The following is a 16,228-nucleotide window of genomic DNA, read 5'->3' as shown; positions in this document are numbered from 1 at the left end:
GATCATTTACATCCACTCGAGAGGGCAGATGGGGCTATCAGTTTAATGTCTCATCTGAAAGGCAGCGTCTGCAACAGTGCAGCATTCAGTACTGCACTGAAGTGTCAGCCTAGATTCAATGTTCAAATCTCTGGATTGGAATTTCAACTCACAATATACTGACTCAGAAGCACAAGTGCTACCACTGAGCCACAGCTGACAAAGGTTCCTTCCTCAAATGATGTACCTGAGGTCAGGGAAATCAGTGATCGGTGATTGTGGGGGGCGGTGGGGGGAGGGGGGAAGGGACAGTGGGTAAGCAGAGGCACAGGCCTGTGGCAGAATGGGAGTGTCTGTTCACAAATTACAAAATTCAAACAAAGGCATATTTTTAAAACATCGAATTACTCTGTGGGATATAAGCATCTACCTGTTTAAAATGAATGGGTAAATGCCTCTGCTAAAATAGAAGAGAAAGTAACTTTCAATAAGCATGTTGGGGGTTCATATTAGTGTATCCCATGGTGGAATATCAGGGCATGTATGTACCTGACTGTTAGATTACAATTAGCTATATTTTAATTAATAACGTGCAAAGAACTGAACATTGGATGTAAAACTAGCAGACATTACAGGAAAGAGCAGGAGGTTTGAATTTAATGGGCTGATTGAGAGGTACTTATTGCCTGCAGATTTATTTCAGTTATCACATGTTCAACACTGGGGCAATTTTATTTCCAAAACTGACTCAAGTCATAATTTAAAAAAATTTATTTTTAAACGTAAGGGCTCAAACCCCTCGAACCTTCTTCCATTCTCCTGTTGCATCTCTAGTGGGAATGCGGTGGAATCGCTGAAAAAGAGTTTGTGACCTGGATACGCCAGCTCACGGCCTTGTACAGGGGCAGAGCTCCAGTGGTCCTGCTCAAGGTTACCAGTGCAGAAAGGGGACGGCTGGAGGCAGGGACTCCCAGGCTCAGGAGCTTACATATGTGTAGTCAGGCAGAAATGGCTGACTAACTAAATGCATACTTTGGTTCTGTCTTCACAAAGGAGGACACAAAATATCATACCAGAAATGTTGGGGAACACAGGGCTTAGTGAGAGAGAGGAACTGAAGGAAATAAGTATGAGTAGAGGAATGGTGTTAGGTAAATTGATAGGATTGAAAGCCGATAAATCCCCAGGGCCTGATGGTATGCATCCCAGAGTACTTAAGGAAGTGGCCCTAGAAATAGTGAATGCATTGGTGGTCATCTTCCAAGATTCTATAGACTCTGGAACAGTTCCTACAGATTGGAGGGTAGCTAATGTAACCCCACTATTTAAAAAGGGAGGTAGAAAGAAAGCAGGGAATTATAGACCAGTCAGCTGGATGTCGGTAGTGGGGAAAATTCTACAATCTATTATCAAAGATTTTATAACAGAGCACTTAGAGAACAGTGGTAGAATTGGGCAGAGTCAGCATGGATTTACAAAAGGTATATCATGCTTGACAAATCTACTAGAATTCTTCGAGGATGTAACTAGTAGAGTTGATGAGGGGGAGCCAGTGGATGTGGTTTATTTGGACTTTCAGAAGGCTTTCCACAAAGTCCCACATAAGAGATTAGCATGTAAAATTAAAGCGCATGGGATTGGGGGTTGTGTATTGCGATAGATAGAAAATTGGTTGGCAGACAGGAAACAAAGAGTAGGGATAAATCGGTCTTTTTCCGAATGGCAGGCAGTGACTAGTGGGGTACCACAGGGATCGGTGCTAGGACCGCAGCTATTTAGTTGTGAGGAGGATGCAGAGAGGCTTCAGGGTGATTTGGACAAGTTGAGTGAGTGGGCTAATGCATGGCAGGTGCAGTATAATGTGATTAAATGTGAGGTTATCCACTTTGGTAGCAAAAACAGGAAGGCAGATTATTATCTGAACGGCTATAAACTGAGAGAGGGGAATATGCAGCGAGACCTGGGTGTTCTCGTACACCAGTCACTGAAGGTAAGCATGCAGGTGCAACAGGCAGTAAAAAAAGGCAAATGGCATATTGGCCTTCATAGCGAGAGGATTCGAGTAACAGGAGCAGGGATGTCTAGCTGCAATTGTACAGGGCCTTGGTGAGGCCACACCTGGAATATTGTGTGCAGTTTTGGTCTCCTTATCTGAGGAAGGATGTTCTTGTTATAGAGGGAGTGCAGCGAAGGTTTACCAGACTGATTCCTGGGATGGCAGGACTGACATATGAGGAGAGATTGAGTCCGTTCGGATGAAATTCGCTGGAGTTCAGAAGAGTGAGGTGGAATCTCATCGAAACCTATAAAATTCTAACAGGATTTGATAGGGTAGATGCAGGAAGGATGTTCCCAAGTGTGGGGGAGTCCAGAACCAGGGGTCATAGTCTAAGGGTACGGGGTAAACCTTTCAGGGCTGAGATGAGGAGAAATATCTTCACCCAGAGAGTGGTGAGCCTGTGGAATTCGCTACCACAGAAAGCAGTTGAGGCCAAAACATTGTATGTTTTCAAGAAAGAGTTAGATATAGCTCTTGAGTCTAACGGGATCAAAGGGCATGGGGCGAAAGCGGGAACAGGTGACTGAGTTGGACGATCAGCCATGATCATAATGAATGGCAGAGCAGGCTCAAAGGGCCGAATGGCCTACTCCTGCTCCTATTTTCTATGTTTCTATGTTGGACATTAAGGGCCAGGAGGGCACTTGTGCTTTCTTACTGGGGTGGCCTTGGCAACACCTCCCCATCAGATCTACGGAATGTGCTGCTAATGGCCTGGGTGCCTGCTTGCGATATTTAAATTGGATGAACTTGCCAACTTTGGCAGGGTTGCTGCCATTTTGACTGAAATCAAAGGCACCAGTATTTATTTAACCATTTTGTTCTTGGGAAAAAAAAAATTCCCATATTTTTTGGATCTGTTTGTAGGACGTATTATTTCCCTACTCAAACTTTTTCCTCCAGCCATTTGTCTGTAAACGGCAGCTGGAGATGTTGTGGAATGGGCTTTGATGATGCAGTCATCACTGTTTCCCTGGGAAGGAGCCTAGTCTCCATTTATTGCATCACTCTGCCAGCAGATGTGAGAAAGTCCAGGACTGAACCAGTGGGCTGTATTTTATGAGCCCCGAGGGACGGGAATAGAGGCGAAGAGGCCCATAAAACTGGGTTGGATGAGGGGGGGGGGAGGGGCGGGGGGAGAGTGCCAGTCAGTTTCCCGACACCTTCCAATTTAGTCCAGGGCAGTGAAGGACGAGAATGGCCTTCAAGCCCCAGGCCAATTGAGCCCCTGAAATGGGCAATTAATGGCCACTTAAGGGCTTCTGCCCACCTCTACTTCAATTTCGCTGAAGGCAGAGGGACCTGCCACTGTGGGGAGACACCACCAGGCGGCCTCTTTGTAGGGTTTTGAGTTTGGGGTGGGGGAGGGGGAAGGGGGGGGGTGGGGGGGTTCCTCCTGCAGTACCGACAGTGGCCACTGCACCCACTGGTGCTGCTGATAGTGCAAAGCTGCCAGCCTTCCAATTGGCTGGGGAGGGCTGAGGCAGGGTCGCCCCCCCCCCTCACCCACCCCAGGACCCCTGTCGCCAGAACAAAATTCAGCCCAGGTGTTTGTCAATACAGCCATTCCATTTCTCCTCCAGACAATTACCCTCTGCTCCCCTCCCTCCCCTCCCTCATCAGAAAACAAACCTGACAGCATAAAAAACCATGAAGAGTCTTGATAACAGAAACAGGCAGTCCTGACTGCAGAGTATATGGAATTTGGCATAAAGCAAATAAAAAGACAAGTCCTTATTTCTGAGGATGGAAAAACTGTTGAACGAGACAAGACCCGGTAGAATATTTTGTTCATTGTCACAGCAATGTACACCCGAAAGCACCCTGAAAGCATACTCATGTTGTGTACTTTAACAAAGATGTCCTTGTCCATGCAGCATGATGTCAAAAGTAGTCAAATCCTTGCAATCCCAATTGTCAAATTACAGCCACAGACACTTCTGTGAAATTGTTCCTTTGCTAACAATATCACAATAAAAAATATTTTGCAGCCGATATATTTTAGGAGGGAAGTGAAGATAAAAGAGTTACAGCCACAAATTGAAGAAACAGGGATGCATGTGAATCGAAAACTTACAAGTTAAGTTGCTACCACCACCTTAACAGTGATCTCTTCCCTATTGGATGAATGAATACTAATGAATAGCTTTTAGTCACTCACAAGGACTTGAAGCTAGGCCTCCTCAACTTTGGCCACTTTCGATGCTGCTGTAGCCTGGCAACCAGGTAGCAGGAACAAAAAGAGGCAAATATCAATCAGTTAGATTTTAAAAAGGTTAAATTAGGTACATACATCATTTTCTGAATCTCCATGTAAATATCTCGATTTATTAAATGTAATTCTATACAAGATATAAGATAATTTCATCAGATAATAAAATCTTTATTTTTCTCTTGCTATCTGTTTGAAAAGTCTTGCATATAGTGCACTTACTTCCTGTAAGTGTCATTCTTTGTAAGTAACACCATGAGAACCTAGTCTTTTAAATTTTTCTCCCACTTTAAGACCTCTATGCACTACATTCCATTTTGCTACTATGAGTGCAAATGGATGTCCTTCCCTCAGGCCTATATCAATTCCTTTATGACTCCAGTTCCCAGAGTCAGTGACATGTGCCCAATATGCTTGAGCTATCAATGGAGAAGCTTTTAGCCTCCACTCAGTACTTCCCAGAACAGTCCTGTCAAGAGAGGATACTACAGATACACACTCACATTGTTGTTCTTTGGCACCAATGAAGGTTTGTATTTTTCAGAATTAATACAATTTAGTAAATTCGTAATAGATTTTAGAAGGTGTCTGCAAGATTGGAAAGGCAATGTGAAGCTTGCCAATTATAATAGACAAAAGGTTAACAAAATAACTTACAAATATGCTGAAAGTTTAATTCAGGTTCCAAAGCTTTCATGAACATTGTTTAGTTTGAATTATTAATTATTGAAAACATCTGACATTAATAATAGAAAATGCTTTTGAATCAGAATTACTCTGATTTGCCTACTGGTCCACAGTCCACGTAAGCAAAAATACTAATTAGTCTGGATATTACCATCTTTAGTCCAGGATGGGGGGGCCACAGATTATGATTTGGTAGAATTTAAAACCCCCAGTTAATGGATATAGAGGACACTTTACAGAACATTTAACTGCAATTACAAAATTTATATTTGCAGAGTTTTTATTAGATTGCTTTTTTAAAAATATCAACTACGTTTATAGCTTGGTTGTAGAATTTCACCAACATATTGGGGTAGAGTTTCCATTTTGGGAACAATAGGTAACCTGGGCACAATTGCACTCAAAGGGCTGAATTTTACCAGCCCCTCAATGCCGCGGGTTGTGGTGGGTAGCCAGTAAAATTCTGCGGGGAGAGGCTCGCCTCGACCTCCGGCATCGAGAAGGGCCTGCTGCATATTAACGGCGGCTAGGGGACCTCGGTGTGGCCCCTCCCCCGCCATATGGCGGTGGGCTCTTCATCTAAATATTTAAATGCACAATAATGATATGTAAATGAACTTACCTGCAGGTGGCGGCCATCCCACGCAGATTTTACGGCCGCCGTTCATAATTCGCGCGCCTTTGGAACTCCGTATGGAGTTCCGAGGCAAGATCCTAATGGAGAGGGGGGAGGAATAAAATTTTCGGGGTGGGAGAACGGGGAAAACACTGTTTATTGGCTGTGGAGATGATGGGAAGGGGCTGAAGGGCAGAAGTTAGAAGGTTGGAGGGGAAAGTTCGGGTAGGGAAAAAGGCAAGTTTTTAAAATATCTGGCAATGAAATGATCATTGAGGGGGTTGGGGAAGGGCCTCCCTGTCATTTTTATTTGTTAATGAAAAATAAACGCATACCGTACCTTTAAAAATTAAAATGATTTCTAATGGCTTAAAGCCCTTTAAAAATGGCGCCGGCACCTATGCGGTGGTGCTGGACACCATTGCCGGGAACGTAGCGGCCGCCCATTATGACATAGAAGGATCGGCCGCTCTGCCCTCTCTATTTAAATCAGTCCCCCACATAATATCGCAGGGGCTGTGTGGAGGCACTTCCATGTCAGAAGGCCGCAAAACCACAAAAGTAAAGTCTTCCGTCAACCAGCACAATCGGGCGGTGTTTTAGAATGTAATGGTAATTTCTTTTTCTTTTTTTTTAGTCAATTTATTAGTAAAAAAAAAAATCAGCATTATATTTAAGATTAGTAGCTTGGTCCAATTTTATTAGGACAGCTGAAAATGAGTTTAGCACAAAAAATCAGCATTCTCCACTGCCTGTGAGTAACCTGATGTTAAATAACTGAAAATGACTTAAAAAAAAACTATGCAGAACAATGGTGTATAGTAGTCAATTTCTTAGTAAATTAATTTTTTTTAGTATTTAAAATTTTTAGAAGGTACTTATTAGTGCCCTTGCACCTAAAAAAATGCTTGATTCTAAAAGCCTCCTCAAAGGCCTGCAAACAGGTGCAATTGGTGAAAACTCGCAATGGTGATTAAATCGATCTGGGGGTGTGGTGAGTTTTGTGAGTGGGGGAAGGCTTCCAACGCGATGTTTTTAAACTTGCGCAAAAGATTGTGGAAACTGGATTTGCGTTGTGCATAACTTAAGCTTGAAATTCCTTGATCTTTTTGGGAAAATTGCCAATGCAACCTAGCAGAGGTTCTAACGGACTAGGTATTCAGTTCTTCAATTATCAAGTGTCAGTGTGTGTGTGTGTGTGTGATCTGTGTAAGTGTGTAAATAGACATGAGTATATTTTCAAGTGTGCATGTGTGAGACAGTGATGGGGAGAATTATAGGAATCAAACAATTTCTTTTCAGTTTGAAATCATTTTCATCTTCAAGAAGCAGCAACTCAACTGGGGGATCGCAACAAATGCAAATTATTAGGACTGCCATGGTACCCAAAGAGCAGAGTTAAGTAAAACAGGTGATCTGAAATAAGATTTAGCTGTTATTTGTTAAAAGATGAGTTGTCATGCACCAAAGAATGCTGAGTTCAATGCACAAAAAAACGAAAAAAAAAAGCTTCAATGGGCCAGCTCATGCAATTGGTTGGAAAGAAAGTTGTTTTAAGAGAATAAAAAGTATGGATACCTGTGCTGATCAAAGCTTCCTCCATCTTTATTTCCTGATTAGGAAAATACAAGAGTAATTTTTGTTAATGTTTTTAGAACGGTAAATTATTCACAATGTAATCTGTCCATGCATTACCTGAAGAAAAATGTAATATGGTTAAAATAGAGAGAAAAAGTAACCTTTGACACAAGAATTAATCAAGACAACATGGCTAGGAAACCCAGAATAATAGAGAATAAACAGCAGTCTCGTATCATTGCAAACTAGCTTAATTAGGAAGTTAAGCTTCTATACACACTTTATTAGGCAGTGAAAATTTTTAATAGGCTACAGGGATAGATTTTGACTTTGTGCAAAGTCTAAAATGGATGATAGCAAATCAGCAGCCTGTTTCACATCTTCCCCGCATTTTATTCCCTTTGGCTTCAACAGAAATAGAAATTGGGCGAGATGTAAAACAGGCTGACAGTTCACTATCGCCCATTTTACAGTTTTGCATGAAGTCAAAATTATCCCTTATGACACTAAGTACCTGATCTTATATTCAATGTTAGCTTCTGAACAGTAACTGTTCAGAACAGTAACTGTTTGTATTATTACATTAACTTTATATTTCACTGTTGTCACTTCCTTAGAATTCTGTAATTAATTTTAAAACTGAATTTCTGCTGTGTGGCTCTGTGAAAGTATCATTTTTATTCTCAATTCCCAGAAAGGAATGATCACCAACACATCTTCTACAAACGGTGTAATTAACCCCCACAAATTAGTGACTACATGTTTACTTTCTCAAAGCTACAGTATGTACCTCCTCACATACAAAAGCAGTACTAATAAGTCAACCTTCTTCATTTACATTTATTTTCCCTGTTCTATGTACAAGTTACATACAGGAAAACAGATACAGGAAAAAAGTCAGTTCAAGTTGGGTGTGCAGCCCACATGTACGATAATAACAATTACTTTTCTTGAGAGGATAGTTCATGTTTTGGAGAGAGTGGTCTCTTTGAGGAAAATGTTTTACATGTATACCAAAATATTAAATTTGAGTGATCATTTTGTCAAGATTGCACTTCAGAAATCCTTCAAGACTGGCTTATCACAGATCTGATCTAAAATCTATAATCTGTGTCCAGATTGGTTGTAAAAGATGAGCTTTTTGTGTTTCTAGGGTTGATGCTGAGAGCATTCATTCAGGCAGATGCATTGATATGTCAAAGACATGGTCATGTTAATCTTTGATTAGCTGGAAACAAGTCTTCAAAATCAGATTTACGATAAAAGAAAACAATATTTTGGAACTTGCTTCCCCCGTCCAAAATGGACAAAGGAGGCCACAAAAAGATATAGAAAGTTTCAAATTCGAGAGGATGAAATTAGGTTAGATAGAAATAAGTAAAATTAGACTAAAAACAATAAAAATATGAAAAGTGAAAATGGGGTGGAAGACTTCAAGAGATTGAAAAGAAACACAGGAATGGAATGGAATAGAAACATTAAAAAATTTAGGTTTCTTTACTAAAAGTTGCTTTTTATATTTTTAGTTTTGCAGTTTGGGGTTATAGTAAAGACAAAGCTTTTCTAGACATTTGAGTAGCTTTATTGTAGTAACACAATATAATTAATTAATGATTGCATTTATATAGCACCTATCATGTCAAAACGTCTCACAGCAATTTACATAATGAGTTACTTTTTTCCTGAAGTGCAGGGATTGTTGTCATGTTGTCAAACTATAGCTGTCATTCTGTGCTGGAAATAACTCATGAGCAGCCATGAGATAAATAATCAGGAATGTTGGGCAGGGCACCATCAGAATTTTCTAATCTTCTTCGAATATTGACATCAGAATGCTAAAGCTCACCTGATGCACCAGGACAGCAGGTGGAATCTCAGTTTAACATTGCATGCACCAAAAATGCAGCACCCCCTCAGTATTGCACTGGAGACCTAGCTTAGATTATGTGCTCAACCCCCTGGAGCAGGCGAATCAAACCCACAACCATCTGACCTGAGTGAGAGTACTGTCAAGCTGACAAAAACTTAGCTTTTGAAATTGCATTGTGCGATATTAATGTACGAAGAAACCTCCTTTGACTGCTATTTTAACAGAGGTATCGTTCCATTTTAAAATATGATACATTCTTCACAACACTGATAATCATAATGAACCCATTTTAAATAAATTTGTTAATACCTTGTTAAAATAGGAAGTGTACAATAATATCAGTAAAATTTCAAAGCTCTGCCAGTTGTTTTCCTGTAACAGTAGCTGTCTCTGGACTTGCTGGCAGTATAAGGGTTACAAATAAAGGCTTTCAGCACTTCAGTGAGTTACTCTTAATCAAAGAAGTAAACATAAAATTAAAACTCGTGCTTGTTTTCATTTTTAACTGAAAATATTAAAAAGGAATGTATGGATGGTGGTTCTGTAGTCATTAGTTATCTATAATTATACTAGTTCAGCTTTCGATAATGATCAGCATTAAAAAAAAGAGGAGTAAGTTAGCAATTGAATATGAAAATGAAAGCATTTTCATGACAGACAGGAAATGAGTGGGCTTAATATACCAAATAAACTTGGTGGTCTGCCCTGTTGAATCCCATTTGACAACATGCTCTATACTGGACTCCCAAAAGAGGAACTGTTTCGTGAAAATGTAAACTTTATGGCACTTTTAACTAAAACATATTGCAGAATTTTGATCCATTTTGATCTGAATCTGCAATTTTTCATGAAGATTTCATTTGAAAAAGTGAGGAACAATGGGAACAAATTAAGTTTCACTGATACAAGGAATGCCATTCTAGGAAAATGACACAAACCAAATCCTGTGCTGACAAATGTGGACAATGATAGCAGAAATTCAATTTTATTTTACAATTTTCTGTTACAGTTAAGTGAAGACTGCCAGTGCAGAGAGCTGAGGAGAATCACTCTATCCTTTGTCATCTGAAAACCACAATGATTACCTGTTTCCACACCCTTAGCCCGTGGAGTGCACTGCTTGTGTCCTTGGCAACTTCTCAGCTCCATTAACTGTATGTGCAATTGATTAAGAATTTCCCGTTCAACCATGTGTACTGTATTAGTCAGCTGAAATCATAAAATCAAAATAGAGATCACCCTTCCCTTTTTATGGGGGAAGCCTTTGGATGATGCACTTCACAACAATATTGTGCGGAACACTAAAAAAGAACCAAGAACCTAATTGTTGAGTTTAGATAGGAGGATGCTTATTTCATTAAGCCGTTGGTGATAAAATTCAGAGTACAAGTAAGACCGAGCATAGACTGCAGCAGCAGGTAAAGGACACATTACAGTACTTCAAGAATAGCAAGCATCTATGAAACTAACTTTATACCAACCAGAGTGATGAAATGAAAAGTCTGTTCTCTCTAACAGCTGTAATGAACTTATGTGAAATAGGTTTGGGCAACCTCAACTTGTAAAAGCATAAAACAGTAAACTGTAAAAAGAGGCTTTTTGAATCATCAGCTGCTACAAAGTGAAGACTTCCATTCCAGGGATGGGATTTACCATTTTCGGCTCCAATAGGCCCAGGCAGAATTATTCCCACAAGCCCACTCAGTTCAATCTTCTGGGTAAAGGGCCACTATGTATTCATGATTGGTTCCTGCCTGCAAGCAGGAGCCCCACCAGTGACCCCCAGGGTGACCAAAGCAATGCAGTGGGATTGCCGTTGCAGGACCAGAATAGGCAGGAGGAAAGAATAAAAGGGCTAAAAAGTCCCTAAGACTGTATCAATTCTTTTTTACTGAAGGTCTCAGGTGAGACTGAGGCCATCATCAGATAAGTAATCAACACAAAATGGAGGGTAGAGTCTTATACTAGGTTCTCACCCTTCATTTACAACACTTGGGGCATTACTGCTGCTACACAGGCCTATAACCTGCCCCCAGAGGCAAATGGGAGAGAAACATGCGAGGAATCCAGGCCCTAACTACCCCAGCCAGCGTTTACACGCCACGGGCAGAAATGCAACAGCCATTAGTGGTCACAGTGAGGATGGGGAAAGGGAAATTAAGGTCACAGTGGAGAGCTGGCAATAGCCCTCACTGCCTGATTTTTCCTACTGTTTCCATATCATCTCACCCGTTGCTCTGTTGGTTTTGAAGCCAGCTTCATATATGCCAACATGCTATGTATTTCTTAAGTGGCATTTCTGTGGTCTAAATATGGCAACAACTATCTGTTCCATGGAGTATTAGATCATCTAGGTCTATGGTTATCCCCCTAAGATTAATTTGCATCTTGGACCAGATTTTTATAAAGTAACTTCTTTAAAAGAGTTAACAGTGTAGTAACAGTAATTACATAGTATTTACAGCACAGAAACAGGCCATTTGGCCCAATGGATCTATGTTAGCATTTATGCTTCACACGAGCCTCTTCCCCCTTACTTCATCTCACCCTATCAACATATCCTTCCATTCCTTGTTCGCTCACATATTTATCTCACTTCCCCTTAAATGCATCTATACTAATTACCAGTGCCGAGTATTTTTAGTGATGTAGTAACTTATTTACTTGACTCATTCATCACTCCGAGGGTAGGGGTGGGGGGGGGTTCTCAATTTGCAGATGATATCAAACTCAGAAGGACGGTTTTGTCTGAGGATTCCCAAATAGGTTGGGAATAGCAAAATAGGTTAGAAAAATATACAAATACATATATTCCATAAATGGTGTTAAAATAGCTAAGCATGAAGGTGAAAGAGATCCTGTGTCTTCGATAACTCAGTGCTAAACATGATGAATCACTGTGAAGCAGCCAATCAACCAAGCAAATAGAATGCTGAACTATATAGATTAAAACAGTCGAGTATACGTAAAAGGAGGTCATGCTTAAAATATACTTTGGACAGTCTTGACTACTGAGTTTAGCTCTAGTCACTGAGAGACAAAGGTACATTCAAATCATGGAGTCAGTTCAGAGAACAGCCAATAGGCCATTGCGTAGAATCAGCATTATAAGCAAAGACCAGAGGAACTTGGCCTTTTCAGCATCGAAAGGAAGATAGTAAATGGTATACTAAAGGTAAATTTGAAATACTACTTAAAAATAAAAGATGATACTCGGGCACAGCTTCAAATTAGGTAATGGTAAATTAAGAACTGTTAGCATCATGTTCACGAATAATCATCAATATATAGGATGGATCTCTGGATAGAGTAGTGGAGGCAAAATCATTGTAATTATTTAAAGAATTGGATCTCATGATGGGGACTATAGTGGCCTGAAATTCTGTACTTCTTGGGGAGGGGGGAGAAAGTCTGCTAGTCTGACAAAAGAGGTTGAAATTTGGATTGTAAATCAGATATATCAGTTACAACCATTCTAAGATTTAAGCTAAATTTCAATGGTAGGGAGCAGTTGCTGGCAGCAGATGTGCCTACTCCCAAAATTGACTATTTATGCAAATAATAGGATAATGAGGACAAAAGCTGTTGTCCCAGAAATTCTGCCACTTATGCCAAAATTGCACCCAGCTTAAGCCTGAGAAAACCTGCATGATTTATCAAACCAGGAAGTGGTTAGATTCACAGGCTTTGAATCATCATAAATTTTGTCTGAAATATTAGCTTTGACAGAGCTAAGAAAGCAAGCAGTCTTTCAGTATCTTCAGGCAAGGAATTTTTTTTCCTACTTTTGTGTCATGAAGCCCTTATCAGGGGATTGACTAAGCTCATTTCCATATATATATATAGAGGAAATATGAGAGGCATGCAGGATAGGACTACACCAAAGAAGATGAAGACTAACTAGTAGGTACCCTTCCACCAGAGTCTACAAACAATACCAATCACTGGAGAATGTATCAGAACAGATCGCTTAAGGAGGCAACGATTCTTTGCAATGATTCTTGCTAACACTGTGCTATTGCTCATCTCTTGGGATTGAGGAGGCCGTTGTCTCAGGTTAATAGTAGATTCATGGGGAACATGGTCGCATATCCTCGATTTAAGCAGGAATCTGAAGGGATGGCTAGAAAGAACACATGAGCTGTCATTAAGAGAGGAGATGGAATCATGACGGTGGATGCTAGTCATGTCACTTATGCTGTCTGTAGATCTGAGTACCAACCGATCAGTGGGAAGCAGAGCTGATGGTATCAGTTACATCCTGCAGTTCCTGAGAGGTGGTGCCCTGAATCTCTTTAAAGCTTATTGCCATCATTCCCTCCAATAGTTCTCCAAGGCTTGAAGGCCAGTGGTCAAAGCATCCACATTGAACTGATATGGAGCCCTCTCTATCAGGATGAGGAGGGGACAGATGCAGCTGTTGTTTCCTTTGTCATTTGTTCCAGGTTGTGCCACATTATGTTAAATCCTTCTCAGACATTGGTAGTGAGGATGACATTAGACTCTGGCATGACCCCTGCCATTTACCAGAATGATACCTGGACTCCAAGGGCTAAATTATGAGGAGAGATTATGTGAACTAGTGTTGTATTCTCTGAAATTTAGAAGGTTAAGGTGTGATTTGGTCGAAGTTTTCAAGATATTGAGGGGAATAGATAGGGTAGATAGAGAAAAACTATGTTCGCTGGTTGGGGAATCTAGGACTGGGGGCATAGTATAAAAACTAGAGACAGACCTTTCAGGAGTGAAACAAGGAAAAACGCAATGGGTGGTAGAATTTTGGAATGTTCTTCCGCAAACCGCAACTGATGCTAGTTCAATTGTAAATTTTAAAGCTGAGCTTGATAGATTTTTGTTATCCAAAGGTATTAAGGGATATCGGGCACAGAGTTACAGAACGAACATACGAATTAGGAGTAGGAGTAGGCCACTTGGCCCCTCGAGCTTGCACTGCCATTCAACAGGATCATGGCTGATTTGATTGTAACCTCAACTCCACATTCCTGCCTATCCCCAATAACCTTTCACCCCCTTTTGAGGAAGAGAGTTCCAAAGACTCACGACCTGCTGAGAGAAAAAACTTCTCCTCATCGCTGTCTTTAATGGGCGACCCTTTATTTTTAAACAGTGACCCCTAGTTCTAGATTCTCCCACAAGAGGAAACATCCTTTCCACATCCACCTTGTCAAGACCCTTCAGAATCTTATAGGTTCAATCAAGTCACCTCTTCCTCTTCTAAACTCCAGGTTTAGACCTCTAGGTTGCAAATCAGCCAGAATCTCACTGAATGGTGGAACAGGCTCAAGGGGCTAAATGGCCTATTCCTGTTCCTATGTTCTCATCTGTCTCAGGCCCCTGAGATGGTGCTCAGTACCTCCAACCAGTATCATTCTTTACATAACATGATCCCAGAGACCTGAATCTACAGGCTCCCCTCTCCACTGTAATATATTTCTTTCATGGTTGACTCCCCTGGCACTCTGAGGGTAATGAATGAAGGAGTGCCAGAGAATGCAAGGAAGGGCTTGGGGGAGCAGGTAGCTAACCGTGGCAACTCTGGTGAAGTTGTTAAACTTCTTCCTGCACTGCAAACCAGTTCTGGGATTCAAGGAGATGGAACACACTGCCACAGCCAACTGCATAATACATCTTTTGATGAGCCTGTGGCCCTGAACTCTAACAGCCCATTCCTCCTGCTCTCTATTTCTGAGTCTCTAAAGCTTACTTCTCTTTTTTTGGCCCTTGCTGTCATTCTTCTCTCCCAGGTTTACTGCACCCCCTGGAGCTGCCATTACCCCTTTACGAACCCTCAGGTTATACATCCACCTCTCCTCCACCCTATACAACCACCTTACTTGGGGCCTCACAGTTACTGGACGGAGTTTTCTGTCCTTCCCAGCCACCCCCTCTAATTTTTCTGAGAGGTTGCAGGCTGGATTTAGACAGCCTACACATCTTTTGGTGTATTAAATATCTGACCTGCATTGAAGGCAGGATCAGTGCCAGGATATCATGGTTGGTGCACATCCTGCCCCACTTCTGACAGTGCACTGGCACCACTGGAACTTGAGGGCTTAGGCTTATAAACAGAAGAAAGGGGTAAACTTCCACATCTGTACCTGTCTTGTGATTATTGCAATTTTTGATTTCACTGAACAAAAAAAATCTCCTTACTTGATATGGATCACTGTTCATGTCAAAATATTCAAGGAAACCCGTGGCAAATTCACAGAAGAGGATGTTGTGAGTCTCATTGATGGTTCGCAAACACCAATAAGTGTTATTGTTAGAACTTGTGCAAGCACAGAAGGATCCTACTGTAATGAAAGGTAAAAGCCTTTGTCAGGTTAATGTCTAAACAAGAACACAGTATTTCCAACTTCAGTGGGGGCACAAAATAGACAGTAGTGGATTTGCTGCCTGTTGTACCCTTACACGATTTTTCTTTCCATTGAGGGTGGAATGTATAATGGATGCTCAATCCACTAGCACCCACCCACGAAGTGTACATCCATTGAAGTTAAATGTTACCTCCAATACAAGTTCCACAAGAGAAATTTACTGTTGCACAGACGTCCTGCAAGTTCACTGCCATTAGGATCTTTTTAAAAATCAAACATTTATAAACAATTGTGATTCATATATTTTTTTAAATTACAGCAACATGTACAGATGAAATTGACTAAGTGATCAGGACTGACTTAAAGGAGCCACGAAGACCAACCACTAGGAAGCTGAATTGAAAGGACTTTTTCTACATGAAAATGTGTTTGCAAAACCAATTTTTGCTTATGTGCAAACATACAAGATGTCTTGCCCTGACACATTTCCTTCGGAAACCCTGCCACAAAGGAATACCTAGGCCCTCCTTTTTAATGTGCACAGGTTACCACAGCAAAGTGTGATCCAAAATGCTTCATTGTATTTGTAAAGAGGAGAGGGCACAGTGATATGATCTGATGGCCCGAAGTTGTCATGTTGCATCTAATGCACTAATGCAGAGTGAAAGTTGCCAATAGCCCACAGCACATTGCTGTAGGATAACTTTGGAAGCAGGCTGCCTAAAAACACCCCAGCATACTAGGGATACCAACTCTAGTTGGATGTATCCCTGGAGGTTTCATCACAAAGCTTCTTGTTGCCAACTGCTCTGCTCAATCAAGCAGCCTTTCTTCTCCATCAGTTATATTTTTATAAGTTATAGATAAAAGTGTTCAAAGAAAATGT

General features: G+C 40.9%; 1 protein-coding gene across 8 annotated transcripts in view; it reads right to left on the bottom strand.

Annotated features, from left to right (window-relative positions):
• sulf1 (sulfatase 1) overlaps nucleotides 1-16,228 on the bottom strand; it is a 353,304-nt gene that overhangs the window by 9,466 nt on the left and 327,610 nt on the right. For 4 of the 8 annotated variants that reach the window (XM_068031966.1, XM_068031968.1, XM_068031967.1 and 1 more), the window contains 2 exons: nucleotides 15,176-15,318; nucleotides 10,087-10,210 (listed from right to left, as the gene is read on the bottom strand). In XM_068031966.1, the coding sequence (XP_067888067.1) occupies nucleotides 10,087-10,210; nucleotides 15,176-15,318 (267 nt within the window). Of the gene's footprint in view, nucleotides 1-4,199; nucleotides 4,254-7,131; nucleotides 7,166-10,086; nucleotides 10,211-15,175; nucleotides 15,319-16,228 lie in introns of all 8 variants that reach the window. The other 4 variants (XM_068031972.1, XM_068031973.1, XM_068031971.1 and 1 more) reach the window with 3 other exon arrangements.

The sequence above is a fragment of the Heterodontus francisci genome, chromosome 5 (genome assembly GCF_036365525.1).
Source record: "Heterodontus francisci isolate sHetFra1 chromosome 5, sHetFra1.hap1, whole genome shotgun sequence".
Lineage (NCBI taxonomy): Eukaryota > Metazoa > Chordata > Chondrichthyes > Heterodontiformes > Heterodontidae > Heterodontus > Heterodontus francisci.
This window is presented reverse-complemented; position numbering and strand designations above follow the sequence as displayed.